Consider the following 19,163-nt stretch of genomic DNA (forward strand, 5'->3'; position numbering starts at 1 on the left):
ATGAGGATTTTGAGATTCATCTGAACATTATTTCAGAACGTATGTGGTTTATTGAAGAATAGTTTTTCCTTATGACATTCTTACTGATGTGTAAGAAAATGCCTTCATTGTCTCAGGGGCATGTTTCCAGTTCTGGGGCTGTGGTTTCTGGCTTGTTAGCAAGCCACCCTGCTCACCCCGGTTGGAGGGCGATACACCCGATCTAGGGTCTGTGGCTTCCCCCGAGCGCCGTGCCCGCCCCCCATCTGCTGAGCGCACTCGGTACCCCTGTTTGGAAGGAACCACGGCTCAGGCTACCTGAGTCTCCCTTGTCTGCATGAGGCTCAGGGTCTGGACCCTGCTTTGATGTTGGCTTCCTCCCTCTGTCCCATCAAAGCTTTCTACTGTCTTTCACTTCCTCTGAGTCTCCTCTGAGTCTGCATGTTACGTATTTGAATAAGCTCAGCTTCTCTCAGAGCAACGCTGCCATCCTCTCCGTGTATCTTGCAATTTCCACTTAGACCTCAGAAGTTCGGAAGCACGCTGAGCAGCTAAATGGATCGGAAGACACCAGGGACGTAAAGGAGCTTGGGACTTGTCTGGTTTCTATCACGTGGTCAGCTGCTGGACTGGGCTGGTTGTAAAACCGGCTGTCATTCCCCCCGGAATGGCATTTTACGGACGGGGGAGTTGCTGTCTAGAGCAGCTCAGCATTGCACCGGGTCCTCGAGGATTCAGAACCTGCTCCCATCCACGGTTCTGGCGCACACTCAGAGAAAGCTGCAAGAACGGTCCATTCCGCCAGGGGAACCGTGTTGGTCACCCTGCCGGCCTGGTCACCTTGGTCCACCCTTTCTCTCCCATGTGGAGTGTTTTTCCCTTATTTTCACAAAGAGCGAGATTTCCAATTCAGCGTGCTGAGAAGGTGTCTCAAATTTTCCCTGCGGGTAGAAGTCCTATAAGTGTTTCAAGTGGAAACACACTCGATACTTTCACTTGTCATATGTAAAACGACTTGAATGCATTCTGCTCTCTGCATTATATCTGTAAGAATCTGAGTTTTCAAATGCATTTAGGGGGTCAACCTTAGTTTTGTTTTCAGGCCAGTTGCTTAGAATCTGGTTTGTCTGGAGTATTATGTATCTAAAGCCTGCAGTTAAGAATCTTGTCGTGTCATAAGATCACCGGGCCGCTGTGGGGAAGCTTCGTATTAGAACATCTAAATTCATCTCAGCTCAAGTGCCTTTTTTATAAGGCATTCTTAATTTCTTGGAGTAATCAGTCATCCGCCCGGCTCTCCCTTCAGTAATCTGATGCATTCTGCCAAAGTACATAAAGACCAGTAATTTTAGAAAAATTCCTCCCAACAATGGGATTTCAAACCCACCCTAACGAGGCTCTTATTCTTGCAGCAATTCCTTATCCGCCACCTGCTTACTCCACAGAGCAGATTGCAAAATATGCCGTGTTTCGTTGGAATTCACAAGCAGCTCGGAAAAGCCAGCAAAGCGGCTGGTGCCGTGTTTACCCAGTGTGTTCTGCCCCGGGGCGTCGCCACGTCCAGCTGCTGGCCCTTGAGGGAGGCGAGGACAGCTCTCCCCCCTTCAGCCGGGGGCCGCCGGTGGAAAGCAGCCTCCTCTCTCGCAGGGAGAAGGCTGATGCCGTACTTGTCACTGGAGGTCCTCTAGGTCTCTGCCCGTTTCAAAAAGTTCTTATCCCTCCGCAATCGTTTTCATCCACTTGGCACCGACTGAAGACGTGGACCCGGTGCCCTCCTATCAGCAGGCATCGTTTTCCCACCGCATCTAGTGGTTTCCTCTGCCTTCCCCAACCTCCCTCTGCGTATGGTTTCCCAGGTGTTGCTGGAAACAGGTTGAATAGTATTGAATTAAGCTCTGGCTGCTCTTTGTTAAATTGCACTTTCCAGCTCATCGAGTTTGGCTCATTTTACTTCTGCTCTTTACATTTCAGGAGTCCTAATGCTGCCTCCATGTCCTTCTCGCTGATAGCAGCGTTTCTTGGAAAAACTACGATGAGAACTTGTTTCTGTCTGTCTAGCATATGGCTTTTCAAAATCAGAGAACTGTAGAAATTTCCTCAGTTGGAAAGTCATGATTTTAAAGGCGGCAGCCCGATGATCTCATTGGCTGGATGGAGAAACTCCGGTTCTAACAAGAATTGCATCTAATCAGAGCCTCCCTCCACACTTTCATAACCAGGACCTATCAACTTAATATTGATTTTCAGGAGTTCCCGTCGTGGCGCAGTGGTTAACGAATCCGACTAGGAACCATGAGGTTGCGGGTTCGGTCCCTGCCCTTGCTCAGTGGGTTAACGATCCGGCGTTGCCGTGAGCTGTGGTGTAGGTTGCAGACACGGCTCGGATCCCGAGTTGCTGTGGCTCTGGCGTAGGCCGGTGGCTACAGCTCCGATTCAACCCCTAGCCTGGGAACCTCCATATGCCGTGGGAGCGGCCCAAGAAATAGCAACAATAACAACAACAACAACAACAACAAAGACAAAAGACAAAAAAAAAAAAAAAAAATTGATTTTCACATCCCTTTTCTTAATTTGTGCCTCATACATGAACATAATATTTTTGAAAGCGCCGAGAATATTTGCCCGCATGTTGCCAATAGAGAAGCTGTGGCAGAGGAAGCACATTCTCCAGGCGGTGGGCAGGTCGGCTGGGTGCCCCAGGTCTTTCTCTGGCCCCACACTGGCATATGACACTGTGACTTGAGTTAACCTTTAATTTGGGTTGTATTACTAGGGACCAAATGTAGAAACTATTTTGTCTTGGGAGGTTATCCATTTATCAATGAATTTAACTATGAAGTACTTTTGGTAACTGTTTTTTTTTTTTTTTTGGCTGAGCCCAAGGCACATGGAAGTGCCTGGGCCAGGGATCGAACCCACGCCACAGCAGTGGCCACACCAGATCCTTAACCACTAGGCCACCAAGGAACTCTGCTATGAAGTACTTTTAATTAAAAAAAAAAACAAAAAACAGCTTTGGAGTTCCCTGGTGGCTTAGCAGTTAAGGATTTGGCATTGTCACCACTGTGACTTGGGTTCGATCCCTGGCCCAGGAACTTCTGTATGCCTCAGGCACAGCCCCCCTCTTTCCCCCACCCCAAAAGAACAAACCAGCTTCAACTGGCTTGAAATTTCTTAAAAATTGAATAAATATTCAGTGAATCTCTTACTTGCTTTTGAGCAAGTTAATAAATCTAGCTTTAACTTGGGATCGGGAATACGTTTGCTAGTTTGTATGTTTGCAGGTGAATGTCTTACATATGTACTTGTTGTCCAGAGTAAAGAAATACTCGTGCTGGCGTTGACTGCGGGTAGCCATTGACCTTTTATTTTTCATTGAAATGGAATGCGGACTTGTGTTTTGTTTCATAACGTTTCATATTTCACCCTGGCAGGGAAGTGCCGTATCACCCATACCTCTGTGAAACTCAGATTCACATGCCCATTTCCAGCTGGTGCCTCCAAGGCATCATTCCCCAGAAAAAAGATGAAACACTCCTCCGCTGCCCAGAGCTCTGGGCCACTCGTTCTGACCACAGAACCCACCGCTTTTGCTCCCAAAGAGCAGTCGTCTTCCTAAAATCATCATATCATGTACACACCATTTGATCACCAAGATGTTGGTAGTTTGCTAAGCTAAATAAACTCTAAACCAAGGAAGCAGCACAAAATCTTACCTGGCCGTCCCAGACCTGACCTTGGGGAGGGCCTCGGAGACAGCGTTACCTTTAAGGAACCCTGCGTGAAATTTCAGGATGGCAGCGCACTCGCCTTTGGCAGCGCTGCCGGCTCAGGTGAAGCGGCAGGAGAGGGCTGCAGCCCTTGCACAGAGAATGTGTTGGGACCAGGGGCTTGGCTGGCCGTGAACCTGGTGTTCCTTGTAGGACAAGAGTGGATTCTCCCTTGGGGATTAGCCAGGCCAGGAAGAGAGAGGAGGAGGCAGTGGACCCCAGAATGGGACCTCGCCCCTCCTCTCTGCTCTCTCTGCCCCGAGCACAGTCTCAGTCGGGCGCTGAGGAGGCTCAGGCCTCAGAAGACCCAGTCAGTCCAGCCTGTGCCTCCTTAGAAACAGGCCTCCCCGCAGGCTGAGTCAGATCTGGGAAGGAGGTCCCTGGCGGCTCAGGAGGTTAAGGATCTGGCGTAGTTACTGCTGTGGCACTCAGGTCGTTGCCATGGCTTGGGTTGCATCCCAGAATATCCTCATGCCACAGGTGTGGCAAAAAAAAAAAAAAAAGCAACAACAACAACAACAAAAGAGAAGTTCCATTGGGGCTCATTGCAGTGGTTACAAACCTGACATAGTGTCGATGAGAATGTGGGTTTGATCCCACCTTGCTCAATGGGTTAAGGATCTGGTGTTGCCACAAGCTGTGGCGTAAGTCGCAGACATGGCTCAGATCCAGTGTTGCCATGGCTGTGGTGCAGGCTGGCAGCTGCAGCTCTGATTCAATCCCAGTCCGGGAACCTCCATATGCTGCAGGTGTGGCCATTAGAAAGGAAGGAAGGAAGGAAGGAAAATCTGGGCATGAGGGGGCTGCCCCGAGCTGCAAGTCCAGGCTCTGAGCCTCCAAGCCAGGCTGTACTGTGGACTTGCCGCTTCTCTCCCACTCAGTTGCCACATCAGACGAAACAGGTGTAATAGAAGGAACCCACACGGAGTCACCGTGAGAGCCAAGGGAAAGGACTGTGGCAATGCAAGGCAGGCTCCCCAGTGGTTCTGTGGTTAGAGGTCATCAAATAAGGGCTCTCAGACATAAGACATGGCAGGAGTGTCTCCTCAGCAGCCCGTCCCTCAAGTGAGACAGCGTGGGCTTTAGGAAAGGCTCTGGTTGGACCGGAACCTGCCTCTTAGCCCGCTCTGGGGGGCCACCTAGAATAAGTCGAATCCTCTTTTTCCTAAGACATCCCGTCCTGGGTGACCGCGTCTGGTGGTGGCAGATGGCACTGACTGTGTGGTGAAGAGGGCCTTGGGAGACAGGGCTGAGCCCCAGGACAGCCCTACCCAGAGGCAGTGCTCATAGGAATCTGGGCCTTTGGGTCCCTTGGAAACTGACTCAGATAAATCAAGTTCACAAAAAACTAGGGCATCCAAAACGACCGGAAATTAGTTTGAAAATGACGGGGACAGTTTGCAGACTAGACAGAGCCTTCTCTTCCTGTTGGCAGGTTTAGAGGAAGCAGTTCGCCCTGGTTGAGTGGGTGAGGAATGGGGAAGGGCTGGTGAGATGATCTCAGAAACCACTGTCACCCAGCTTGGGGCACCCCTCCGCCCTGAGACCGGACCGGCCCCAGAACTGCCAGCCCCTCCAGGCCCCTCCCCCTTCACATTCCTGCCTTAGTTTCTAACTCCATCAGGTCTGGGCTGCTTTTGTGTGTCTGGAGGAGAGTACGGCGGAGGGGAAGGTTTTGCCCGCACCCAAGGCATGAGGAACTTCCTGGGCCAGGGATTGAACCTGCTGTGCCTTGAACCCACTCCTCTGCAGCCACCCAAGCCACTGCAGTCAGATCCTTAACCCACTGTGCCACAGCGGGAACTCTAGATCTGGTCTGTTTTGTATTGATCTTTATTTTATTTTGTCTTTTTTTTTTTCTAGGGCCGCACCCACGGCATAAGGACGTTCCCTGGCTAGGGGTCCAAGCAGAGCTGTAACCACTGGCCTGCACCACAGCCACAGTAACGCCAGACCCGAGCCACATCTGCAACCTACACCACAGCTCATGGCAACGCCAAGTCCTTCACCCACTGAGCAAGGCCAGGGATTGAACCCGCAACCTCATGGTTCCTAGTCGGATTCGCTTCCCCTGTGACATGACGGGAACTCCTTGATCTTTATAGTTTAAACTGCAAAGGACAGTGTCATCTCAGAAGTCCAGGAGGGAGCGGGAAGGAGCACTGCAGGTCCCCCTTCACCACGCACGCCGCTCAGCTGCATCTGATTAGACACGGGATGGTTCATATATACTATTATTTTGTTTTTGACCTCTCTCTTTTTGTATATTTGAAAACTTTTTATTTTGAGATAAATGTAGATTCACATAATTATAGAAAAGCATCCTGTGTACCCTTTACCCAGTTCCACCCACTGGTAACATTTCACAAAACTACAGTGTAACACCACAACCTGGCTATTAACACCGACGCCTTTGAGACCCAGAAGATTTCAGTACCGCGGGATCCCTTTTATAGCCACGTCCCCCATTCCCCCCCTTAAGCCCTGTTCTCCATTTCCATAATTTTGTCATTTCAAGAATGTTATATAAGGAGTTCCCTGGTGGTTCAGCAGGTTAAGGACCCAGTGTTTTCAGTGCAGTGGCTTGGGTCATACTGTGATGTGGGTTTGATCCCCAGCCTGGGAACTTCTGCATGGTGCAGCCAAAAAGAAAAAAAAAAAAAAAAAAAGAATGTTATATAAGTGGAATCATAAGACTATCACCACTGAGAACTGGCTTTTTTCACAGAACGTAGTTCACTAGCAATTCATCCACGTGCATGTGTATCAATAGTTCATGGTGTGGCTGGACCAGACTTTGTGTAAACGGTCTCCTGTGGAAGGTCGTCTGCTGTCCCCAGTTTGGGGTGATTACAAATAAAGCTGCCGTGAACATTCGTGTACAGATTTTTTTGTATGACCGTAAGTTTCCATTTTTCTGGGATAAATGCCCAAGAGCATAATTGCTAGGTCATACGTAGCTGCATGGTTCGCTTTTTAAGAAACTGCCAAGCTGGTTTCCAGAGGGTCTGTACCAGTTTTGTGTTCCCATAGCAGTGTATGTGTGATCCGGTTTCTCTGCATCCTCACCAGCATTTGATGTCTCTACCATGTTTTAACTTCGCCATTCTGATAGGTATGGAGTGACTCACTGTGGTTTTAAGTGTATTTTCCTAATGGCTAATGACATTGAGCATTTTCTTCTGCTTATTTGCCATCTACTTGTCCTCTTTAGGGAAATGTCTCCGTATCTTTTGCCCATATTCTAATTGGATTGTTTGGGTTTTTTGCTGGTGAGTTTTGAGAGGTCTTTATATATTTTATATGTTTACATACTAGTCCTTTGTCTGATGTGTGATTTCCAAATATTTTCTCCCAGTCCATAGCTTTTCTTTTTGTCCTCTTAACAAAGTCTTTCACAGAACAAAAGTTTCATTTAAAATTTCAATAAAAATACAATTTATCAAAAATTTCCTTTTATGGAATATACTTTTGATATCAAGTATAAGAACTCTTTGGCTAACAATGGCTCCTAAAGATTTCTTCCTACTTTTTCTTTTTTCATTTTTTTAGGGCCAAACCTGTGGCATATGGAGGTTCCCAGGCTAGGGGTCTAACCGGAGTTAGAGCTGCTGGCCTACACCAGAGCCACAGCAACTCGGGATCCGAGCCTGGTCTGTGACCTACACCACAGCTCACAGCAATGCCAGATCCTTAACCCTCTGAGCGAGGTCAGGGATCAAACCTCGTCCTCACAGATACTAGTCAGATTTGTTACCAATGAGCCATGATGGGAACTCCCGCTCCTACTTTTTCTATTAGTTAGTTTTACCTTTAGGTCCATGGTCCATTTTGATTTGATTTTTATGTAAGACATGAGAATTAGAATAAGGTTCATTTTTTTCCTATGCATGTCCACTTGCTCCAGAACCTTTGTTGAAAAGGCTGTCCTTCCGCTATTGAATAGTTTTTGCACCTTTGTCAAAAAATCAGTTGGGCATATTTGTGTAGATCTGCTTCAGAGTTCTCTATTCTTTTCAGTTGATCTGTCTCTCCTTCCATCAATGCTCGTCTTTTTTTTCTTTTTCCCCCTGTCATATGGAAGTTCCCAGGCTAGGAGTCAAATTGGAGCTGCACCTGCCAGCCTACGGCACAGCCACGGCAACGGGGGATTGCCGAAGCTTGCGGGAATGCCAGATCCTTAACCCACTGAGCAAGGCCAGGGATCGAACCTGCATCGAACATTAGGTTGGGTCCTTAACCCAATGAGCTACAATGGGAACTCCCAATACCACATAGTCTTGATTCCTGTAGCTATATAATGTCGACTGGGAAAAAAATGCACAGCTAAAAGTTGAGAGTTATGTTTTATTCGGGGACCTTACTGAGGGCCATAGACCAGGAGACAGCCTCTCTGTTAGCCCTGAGGAACTGCTCCAAAGAGGTAAGGGAGAAACCAGGATATAATAGGAGTCTTTGCTGGGGTGGGAGTGGGGAAATGTAACATCAAAAGATTACCACTAATCACACACAAAAAAGACATCTCAAGTTAATGATTTTAGTGCTTTTCTATGTACGGGAAGGTACAGGAGTCTGGACTGAATGAAATTATTCCTTGGATATGCATCTTAACTATCTAGGGCCAGTATCCTGTTTTTTTTGTTTCGTTTGGTTTTGTTTCTCCATCCTGAATTCCCCTCAGGGTGCGCCTGCAGGGGCGGCTGCAGTGGCTGATGACTTTATGGCCACAGCATCCTTTGTTTGCTGAAATGGTGGACAGCATCTTCGCCCACAATAAGTCTTGAAAGCAGGCAGACCAATCCTCCCACCTCCTTCTTCTTTTTCAGTATTGTCTGAGCTATTCTAGTTCCTTTGCTCTTTCTATATAAATGTTAGAATAGTCTTATATCCTTCTACAGAAAAATCTTGCTGGGCTTTTTATAGAAATTACCTTAAACTTGTATATTGCTTTGGAGAAAATTGACATTTTAACTCTTTTGGATTTTCTAATTCATGAACCAAGTATATCTTTCTATTTATTTAGATTTCCTTTGACTTCTTTGTTAATGGTTTGTAGTTCTCAGCATACAAGTCCTATATATGTTTTGTTAGATTTACACCTAGGCATTTTTTTTTATTTTGTGTGTGTATAACCAGTTATAAATTATATTGTATTTTTATTTTAAGGGTCTTAAAGTTCATTACTAGTATATATAAATTGATTTTTGCGTGTTTGTTTTATATCCTGTGATTTTGCTGAACTCACTTATTAGTTTGGTGAGTTTTAGGAGGTCACTTCCTTGGGATTTTCTACATAGTCATGTCATCTGCAAATAGAGACAATTCTGTTTTTCCTTTCTGATCTGTATGCTTCTTATTTCCTTGTGGGTTTTTTCCCCCCTTATTTCTCTGGCTAGAACTTCTAGCACTAAGAATGGCGAGCATTGAAATCCCTCCTTGTTCCCAGTCTTAGGGGGACGCATCGAGTCTTTCACTAAGTATAAGGTTAGGTATAGGTTTTCTGTAGATGTTCTTTGTTAAGTGTCCCACTATTCCTATTTTCTGAGGGTGTTTGTCATACATGGGTGTTGAATTTTGAAATGCTTTTTCTTCATCCAGTACTATGATCATGCAATTTGTTTCTTTTTTTGAATTTTTTTATTATAGTTGATTTATGATATTCTCTTTTATTTTTATTTTTTTAATACTTAATGAATTTTATTACATGTATAGGTGTACAACAATCATCACAACCAAATTCCACGCATGTCCATCCCAAACCCTCAGTGCATCCCCCCACCCCCCAAACTGTCTCATTTGGAAACCGTAAGTTTTGCAAAGTCTGTGAGTCAATATCTGTTCTGCAAAGAAGTTCACCGTATCCTTTTTTTAAATTCCACATGTCAGTGATAGCATTTGATGTTGGTGTCTCATTGCCTGACTGACTTCTCTTAGCATGATAGTTTCTAGGTCCCGCCATGTTGTTGCAAATGCCGTTATTTCTTTCCTTTTAATGGCTGAGTAATGTTCTATTGTGTACATGTACCACATCGTCTTTATCCACTCCTCTGTCGATGGACATTTAGGTTGTTTCCATGTCGTGGCTATTGCAAATAATGCTGCAGTGAACATTGGAGTACACGTGTCTTTGAGAGTCATGGTTTTCTCTAGATAGATGCCCAGGAGTGGGATGGCTGGGTCAAACAGTAGTTCTATTTTTAGTTTTCTAAGGAATCTCCATAATGTTTTCCACAGGGGTTGCACCAATTTACAATCCCACCGACATTGTACTAGGATTCCTTTTTCTCCACACCCTCTCCAGAACCTATTGTTTGTACACTTTTGGATGATGGCCATTCTGGCTGGTATAAGGTGGTAACTCATAGTGGTTTTGATTTGCATTTCACTGATAATGAGTGGTGTTGAACATTTCATGTGTGTTTTGGCCATCCATATGTCTTTGGAGAATTGTCTGTTTAGATCTTCTGCCCATTTTTTGATAGGGTTGTTTGTTTTTTTTTTTTTTTTTTTTTTTTTGCTTTGAGCTGTAGGAGGTGTTTATAAACTTTGGAGATTAATTCCTTGTCAGTCGATTCATTTGCAAAGATTTTCTCCCATTCTGTGAGTTGTCTTTTCATTTTGTTTAGGATTTCCTTTGCTGTGCAGAAACTTTTAAGTTTAATTAAGTCCCATTTGTTTATTTTTGGTTTTTTTGTTTTGTTTTGTTTTGTGTTTTTTGTTTTTTTTTGTCTTTTTGCCATTTCTTGGGCCACTCTCGCGACATATGGAGATTCCCAGGCTAGGGGTCTAATCGGAGCTGTGTAGTGCCAGCCTACGCCACAGCCACAGCAACATGGGATCCGAGCCGCGTCTGCAACCTACACCACAGCTCACGGCAACGCTGGATCGTTAACCCACTGAGCAAGGGCAGGGATCAAACCCACAACCTCATGGTTCATAGTCGGATTCACTAACCACTGTGCCACGACAGGGAACTCCTGTTTATTTTTGTTTTATTGTCATTAATCTAGGAGATGGATCTGAGAAGATGTTGCTGTTGTTTATGTCGGAGAGTGTTTGGCCTGTGTTTTCATCTAAGTGTTTTATGGTATTATCTGGTCTTATATCTAGGTCTTTAATCCATTTTGAGTTTGTTTTTGTGTATGGTGTTAGGGAGTGTTCTAATTTGATTCTTTTCCATGTGGCTGTCCAGTTTTCCCAGCACCATTTTTTGAACAAGCTGTCTTTTCTCCATTGTATCTTCTTGCCTCCTTTGTCATAGATTAGTTGGCTGTAGGTGCATGGGTTTAATTCTGGGCTTTCTATCTTGTTCCACTGGTCTATATTTCTGTCTTCATGCCAGTACCATACAGTTTTGATGACTGTTGCTTTGTAGTATAGTCTGAAGTCCGGGAGCCTGATTCCTCCAGCTGCATTTTTCTTTTTCAGGATGGCTTTGGCTATTCTGGGTCTTTTTTGCTTCCAAACAAACTTTAAACTATTTTGTTAGAGTTCTGTGAAAAATGTCTTTGGTAATTTGTTAGGGATTGCATGGAATCTATAGATTGCCTTGGGTAGTATAGTCACTTTGATAATATTGACTCTTCCAATCCAAGAGCATGGTGTGTCTTTCCATCTATTTGTGTCATCTCTGATTTCTTTTATCAGTGTCTTGTAGTTTTCAGAGTACAGGTCTTTTGTCTCTTTAGGTAGGTTTATTCCTAAGTATTTTATTCTTTTGGATGCAATGGTAAACGGGATTGCTTCCCAGATTTCTCTTTCTGATCTTTCATTGTTAGTATATAGAAATGCAGTCAATTTCTGTGTATTAATTTTGTATCCTGCGACTTTGCCAAATTCATGGATGAGCTCTGACAGTTTTCTGGCCGAGTCCTTAGGATTCTCTAGGTATAATATTATGTCATCTGTAAATAGTGATAGTTTTACTTCTTCCTTTCCAATTTGGATTCTTTTATTTCTTTAACTTCTCTGATTGCTGTGGCTAGGACTTCCAAAACTATGTTGATTAGTAGTGGCAAGAGTGGGCATTCTTGTCTTGTTCCTGATCTCAGTGGGAATTCTTTCAGCTTTCACCATTGAGAATGGTGTTAGCTGTGGGTTCGTCATCTATGGCCTTTATTATGTTGAGGTAGGTTCCCTCTATGCCCAATTTCTGAAGGGTTTTTATCAGAAATGGGTGTTGGATTTTGTCAAAGTCTTTTTCTATGTCTATTGAGAATCATATGGTTTTTATTCTTCAGTTTGTTAATGTGGTGTATCACACTGATGGATTTGCAGATATTGAAGAATCCTTGCATCCCTGAGATAAACCCCACTTGATCACGATGTACAGTCCTTTTAATGTATTGTTGGATTTGGTTTGCTAGTATTTTGTTGAGGATTTTTGCATCTATGTTCATCCATGAAATTGGCCTGTACTTTCTTTTTCTGTGGTATCTTTGTTTGGTTTTGGTATCAGGTGATGGTGGCCTCATAGAATGAGTTTGGGAGTGTCCCTTCCTCTGCAACTTTTTGGAATGGTTTCAGAAGGAGAGGTGTTAACTCTTCTCTAAATGTTTGGTAGAATTCTCCTGTGAAGCCATCTGGTCCTGGGCTTTTGTTTGTTGGAAGTTTTTTAATCCCAGTTTCAATTTCAGTTCTTGTGATTGGTCCGTTCATGTTTTCTGTTTCATCTTGGTTTAGTCTTGGAAGATTGTACTTTTCTAAGAATTTGTCCGTTTCTTCTAGGTTTTCCGTTTTATTGATGTATGGTTGCATATAGTAGTCTCTTATGGTCCCTTGTATTTCTTTTTTTTTTTTTTCTCATGGTTCTTTGTATTTCTGTGATGTCTGTTGTTACTTCTCCTTTTTCATTTCCAATTTTATTGATTTGAATCCTCTCTCTTTTTTTCTTTGTAAGTCTGACTAAGGGTGTATCAATTTTGTTGATCTTTTCAAAGAACCAGCTTTTTGTTTCATTGATCTTTTCTAAGGTTTTCTTCATTTCTATTTCATTGATTTCTGCTCTGATCTTTATGATTTCTTTCTGTCTGCTAACTTTAGGTCTTGTCTGTTCTCTTTCTATCTGCTAAAGATGTAAAGGTAGGTTGTTTATTTGAGCTTTTTCTTGTTTCCTGAGGTAGGCCTGTATTGATATAAACTTTCCTCTTAGAATGGCTTTTGCTGAATCCCATAGGTTTTAGAGTGTCCTATCTTTGTCGTCATTTGCTTCTAGGTATTTTTTAATTTCCTCTTCAATTTCTTCAGTGATCCATTGGTTGTTTAGTAGCATGTTGTTTAGTCTCCACGTATTTGTGTTTTTTGCAGTTTTTTCCTTGTTGTTGATTTCCAGTCATATAGCGTTGTGGTCAGAAAAGATGCTTGGTATGATTTCAATTTTCTTAAAGTTACTGAGGCTTAATTTGTAGCCCAGGATATGATCAATCTTAGAGAATGTTCCATGTGCACTTGAGAAGAATGTGTATTCTGTTGCTTTTGAATAGAATGTCCTATAAATATCTATTAAGTCCCTCTGGTCTAATGCTTCATTCAGGGCTTGTGTTTCCTTATTGATTTTCTGTCTGGTTGATCTGTCCATTGCTGCAAGTGGGGCGGTAAAGTCCCCCACTATTATTGTGTGATTGCCAATTTCTCCTCTTAAGGTTGTTAGCAGTTGCCTTATATATTGTGGTGATCCTATGTTGGATGCATGGATATTTCAAATTGTTGCATCTTCTTGGATTGATCCTTTGATCATTATGTAGTGACCTTCCTTGTCCTGTAAAATGTTCTTCATTTTAAGGTATATTTTGTCTGATATGAGTATTGCTACTCCAGCTTTCTTTTGATTCCATCCTCTCACGTTCAGTTTGTATGCATCCATAGAAGTGAAGTGGGTCTCTTGAATACAGCATATATATGGGTCTTGTTTTTGTCTGCAATCCGCCAGTCTTTGTCTTTTGGTTGGGGCGTTTAGTCCATTGACATTTAAGGTAATTATTGATATGTATATTCTTATTGCCATTTTATTAATTGTTTTGGATTTGTTTTTGTTGTTCTTTTTTCTTCCCATCTTCTCTTGTTCTCTCCTCTTGTGGTTTGGTGACTATCTTTAGTGTTGTATTTGAGTTGATTTTTCTTATTTGTTTGTGTATCAATTGTAGATTTCGGTTTGCAGTTACTCTGAAGTTTTTTCTAGGTTTTCTGTTTTATTGACATATGGTTGAATATAGCAGTCTCTTAGGGTCCTTTGTATGAGATTGTTTTGAGTTGTTGGTTTCTTAACTCCAAGTGTATCTCCAGTGTCCTGCATTTGTACCCTCCTCTTCTCATGAATTTTGATTTTGGTAGCATAATTGCACATGGATGATTTCGTATCTTTACTGTATATATACCTTCACTGGTGAGCCTTGTCATTTGTGGGATTTTTGTTTCTGGTTGCAGCCTTTTCTTTTCTGCCTAGAGAAGTTCCTTTAGTATTTGTTGTAAAGCTGGTTTAGTGTTGCTGAATTCTCTTAGCTTTTGCTTATCTGTGAAGCTTTTGATTTCTCCTTCAAATCTGAATGAGAACCTTGCTAGGCAAAGTAATCTTGGTTGGAGGTTTTTTCCTTTCATCACTTTAAGTATATCATGCCACTCACTCCCTTCTGGCCTGCAGAGTTTCTGCTGAAAAATCTGCCTGCTGATAACCTTATCAGGGTTCCCTTCTATGTTATTTGTTTCTTTTCCCTAGCTGCCTTCAATATTTTCTCTGTCTTTAATTTTCATCAGTTTGATTAATATATGTCTCAGGGTATTCCTCCTTGGGTTTATTTTATATGGTACTCGTTGTGCTTCCTGCATTTGAATGAGTGCTTTCTTTCCCCTGTTAGGGAAGTTTTCGGCTATTATCTAAATTCAAATATTTTTTCTGTCCCTTTCTCTCTCTCTTCTCCTCTGGCACCCCTGTAATACGGAAGTTGGTGCATTTAACATTGTCCCAGAGTTCTCTGAGACTCTCTTCATTTGTTTTCAATCTTTTTTCTCTTTTCTGTTCCACATCAGTGATTTCCACTCATCTGTCCTCCACCTCACTTATTCGTTCTTCTGCCTCCTGTATTCTGCTGTTGGTTGCTTCTAATGAATTTTTTACTTCAGTCATTGTATTTTGCATCTCTTCTTGCATAAGCTTTGTATCTTGTATTTCTGTGCTCAGTGTTTCCTGTGAATTATCCATCTTTGCCTCCAGTTTATTTCCAGTGTCTTGCATTATCTTCAGCATCAAGTCTGAAGTCTTTTTCCTGGAGGCTAAGAATCTCCTGATCACTTAGCTGTTTTTCTGGGGTTTTTTCTTTCTCCCTCATCTGAGTTATACTTCTCTGTGTTTTCATGTGTATAGGTTTTTGGTGTGGTGACCTTTTTGCAGACAATAGCATTGTAGCCTCTCTTACTTCTGGTGTCTGCGCCCCTTGTGGCTGAAGTTGGTATGGGGGCTTGCTGTAGGCTTCCTGATGGAAGGGACTGCTGCCTGCCCACTGGTAGGTGGGACTGATTCCTATCCTTCTGGTTGGTGGGGCTTTGTCTCTGGGTGAAATTAGAGGTGGCTGTGTGCCTGGGGGTTCTTTAGGCAGCCTGTTTACTGATGGGTGGGGCTGTGATCCCACCTGGATTGTTGTTTGGTCTGGGGCTTCTCAGGGCTGATGGATGGGGCCGGATTTTCCCAAAATGGCCACCTCCAGAGAAAGGCACGCTGCTGAATATTCCCAAGAGCTTTGCTTCCAATGTCCTTCCCCCACAACAAACCACATTCACTCCCTGTTTTCCCAGGAGATCCTCCAAGAACTGCAGTCAGGTTTGACCCAGATTCCTACGGAGACTTTGCTTTGTACTGGGATCCAGTGCACGTGAAAGTCTGTGTGCACTTTTCAAGAATGGGGTCTCCATTTCTCCCAGTCCTGTGGAGCTCCTGCACACAAGCCCCACTGGCCTTCAATGCCAGATGCTTCAGGGGCTCTTTCTTCCAGTGCCAGATCCCCAGGCATGGGGGTTTGACATGGGACTTAGAACCCTCACCCATGTAGGTGCGTCTCTGTGATACAGTTACTTTCCAGTCCGTGGGGCTTCCCACCCAGGAGGTATGGGGTTGCTTATATCACGTAATAGCCCCTTCTGCCTTGATGTGGCCTCCTCTTTGTCTTCTGGAGGAGGGTGTCTTTTTGAAAGTTTCCAGTCCATTTGGTTGAGGATTGCTCAGCATTTGGTTGTAATTTTGTTGTTTTTATGAGAGAAGTTGAGCTCCAGTCCGTCTCTTCCGCCCTCTTAATCCCGTCTAACAATGTTCTCTTTTTAAAAAAAAAGTTTTATTATAGTTGATTGTGATTTTTTTCATATACCTGTTAATCTTGAGGATTACAATGATTACATTTTAAATATTGAACCAGGCTTGTATCACTAGAACAAACTCCACTTGGTCGTTGTTTATAACTTATATAGTATATTAATCTATTTGTCTATTCTATTTGCTAGTATTTTGTTAAGGATTTTTTTTTCCTTTTTCCTTTAACTTGATTGTTAAGGATTTTTGCAGCCTTATCCATGATGGATATTTGCCTTTATTTTTCTTTTTATAAAGGTACTATCTTTGTCTGGTTTTGGTACCAAGGTAATACTAGCTTTATAAAATAAATTGAGAGATATTCCTTCCCTTCTGTTTTCTAGAAAACCTTGTGTAGAATTGGTGTTACTTCTTTTTTAAAAGTTTGGTAGAATTCTCCAGTGAAACTAAATGGGCCTGGAGATTTCTTTGAGGGGAATTTTTAAATTATGAAGTCAATTTTCTTAATAGTTATAGGACTTTTCAGGTTATCTGAGAAGCTTGTAATAATTTGTGTTTTTTACCTAAGTGTCAAATTAGCAACTACATTTGGTCCTAGTAGTCTCTAATATCTTTTTTTTTTTTTTTTTTTTTTTTTTGTCTTTTTAGGGCTGCACCTATGGCACATAGAGGTTCCCAGGCTAGGGGTCAAATCGGAGCTGTAACTGCTGGCTTATGCCACAGCCACAGCAACACCAGATCCAAACCACATCTGGAACCTACACCATAGCTCACAGCAATGCCAGATCCTTAACCCACTGAGCGAGGCCAGGGATCAAACCTGCGTCCTCATGGATACTAGTCAGATTCGTTTCTGCTGAGCCATGACAGGAACTCCCCTATTATCTTTTTGATGTCTGTAGTGGTATCTCCTATTTCATTCCTGATAGTGGTAATTTATGTCTATGTTTTCTTTGTCAGTCTTGCTGGAGATTTGACAATTCCATCAGTAATTTCAAAAAATTTGGTTCCACCTTTCTCTGTTGTTTTCTTGTTTTCCTTTTCCTTGATTCCTGCTCTGCTCTTTATTGTTTCCTTCCTTTTGCTTGTTTTGGGTTTACTTCATTCTTCCTTTTCTATGTTCTTAAGGCTTCCCATTTTTTAATTTGTTTCAACAATGTTTGGGCTTGCTTAGTGAAGCATGGTTATGATGGCTGCTTTAACATTTCCGTCAGATAATTCTAGCATCTCTGTTATGTTGATGTTGGCATCTATTGATTGTCTCTTAATTCAGTTTAAGAAAACCCTGGTTCCTCGTATGATGAGTGATTTTTTATTTAAACCTGGCTATTTTAGATAGATACATGGAACTTGGGTCTTACTTAAACCTTCTATTTTACCTGGCTTCTTCTGACACTGCTCTGGCAGGGAGCAGGAATGACTCCTCATTGCTGTTAGCTGTGGGTAGCCAGTGGGGGAAGGGGAGGGAGAAGACTCCTTTACTGCAGGACAGGGGCAGGCTTTCTAGATCCCTTCCAGGCCTCCACTCACAGCTCCCTGCCTCGTTACGGCTCCGCACATGGCCTCTGAGACACCACACAAACGTGGTGCACCATGGCAGTGGTATAAGTCTGGACTCTCCACCAGGCTTCCTCTGACACCATTCCTGGTGGGGGGCGGACATCTCATTACTGCCAGGTGGGCATGGAGTGTGTGCTCCCCACTTGGTCTCCACTCTCACCTCATGACACCCAGCAGGGACAAAACTCCCCTCCCTCTGTGTCTGTCTCTGATGTCTCCCAGCAGGGACATTGAGTGGAGAAGTCTATGCTCCCTGATGCTCTTGCTGGTGTGGTTGTGGGCGGGTGTTTTCCCTGGTGTTCGGTGAGTGTCTGAAAGTTCCATGGTTCCAGGTTCTCTGGCTGCAGGGAGCAGGCCTCGGGGGAACTTCTGTGTCTTCACCAGTCCTGTTTCTGGGTAGCTGCCTTCTTCAGCTCCTAGCCTGGCATATCTCTAAGGAGAAGAGCAAACCCAGGGGGCTCGCCAGCTTTCATTCCCGTGTCCTGGGAGACCCTCGAGGCCGCCTCCTCCTCTCCGTCTTCCAGGGTCTCTTATGTTTGTTGTGTCTGTGATGTCCAGTGTTTTGGGTTGTACTTAGTGGGAGGAACAGGGAAAAGTATGTCCACTCCTGCCGAGACCAGCTCAGCAGGCGAGGGCTGAAGAACGGGTGCTGGGAAAGGAAAAAAGTTAACATAAAACCAGACACAGAGACATTTATCTTAATTAAAGGTGGGAACTGGGGGACTCAAGGTCTCAGGGACCAAGAGCACCGCTTCAACAAACCACACTGCTTTTATTGCGCTCTTTAGGATTATGTCAAGTGAGAAGGGGGCTATAGGTGCAGGATATAGGGGTTTTTTTTATTATTATTTTAAAAGTTCTTTTATTATTTTAAAAGTCACATAGCTGGTAGATGGTTAAGCTTTTACTCTGACCTCTAGGCATTTAACAATCATTAGCATTTGAGGAAGCCTGGCGTCAGCTATCTATGCATAACATCTAGAGAACCAGCATTGTGCTTCCGCAAAACACAAAAGGGCATGCCTATCTGCAGCAACCCAGTGTGCCTAGGTTTGCACCTTGGTTCTCCTTGCTGATGCATATCCTGCTAACAACCCCTCATAAACCCCTTGGGGCCATGAAGCTCATCTTCCTCTTATTCTTGAGAAGACATGTCATGCTGTGCAAACGGCGTGCCTGTCTGCACAGGTCCAGCGTGTCTAGACCAATGCATTATGTCCTCATGCAGCTGACCACGTGAATAACTTATGCCTTTAGGTCTTTGCTCTTAAGCTTAAGTCATTTGCCAGCACTGCGACTGTTTTTCAAGCAGGAATATGGGGTAAAGTCAGGCAGGACAAGATGGAGTTTTCAGCATAGAAAACAGGAGCCAAGAGGCTCAGAAAATATTGTAGAAACATGCCTCCCGGCATGCTCCATCTTCCCAGAAGCCAAACACCTCTTTTTGCTGAGTCTTCTTATTGACTGTAAGCCGCATGAGAAGAGCAGGCCTATAACATAGTTTTGTATCCCCTGTCAGGCCCGTGCATGTGTAGTTAATAGTTACTTGTAGGCTGGCTGAT

The 19,163-nt window shown here is 43.5% G+C and overlaps 1 protein-coding gene across 24 annotated transcripts in view; it reads left to right on the forward strand.

The window, feature by feature from the left end:
* The window catches only part of ARMC9 (armadillo repeat containing 9), a 170,559-nt gene that overhangs the window by 117,829 nt on the left and 33,567 nt on the right, over window positions 1-19,163 (forward strand). For 2 of the 24 annotated variants that reach the window (XM_085000649.1, XM_085000652.1), the window contains one exon: window positions 1,951-2,817. The exons of 21 other annotated variants lie outside the window; for them this stretch is intronic. In XM_085000649.1, the coding sequence (XP_084856775.1) occupies window positions 1,951-1,959 (9 nt within the window). In that variant the 3' untranslated portion in view covers window positions 1,960-2,817. Of the gene's footprint in view, window positions 1-1,950; window positions 3,324-19,163 lie in introns of those variants that run through there. One more of the 24 variants, XM_085000648.1, reaches the window with a different exon arrangement.

The sequence above is a fragment of the Sus scrofa genome, chromosome 15 (assembly GCF_054392235.1).
Source record: "Sus scrofa isolate SSC_HxYL_T2T_F1_AM1 chromosome 15, Sscrofa_HxYL_maternal_Yorkshire_Landrace_v2.0, whole genome shotgun sequence".
Lineage (NCBI taxonomy): Eukaryota > Metazoa > Chordata > Mammalia > Artiodactyla > Suidae > Sus > Sus scrofa.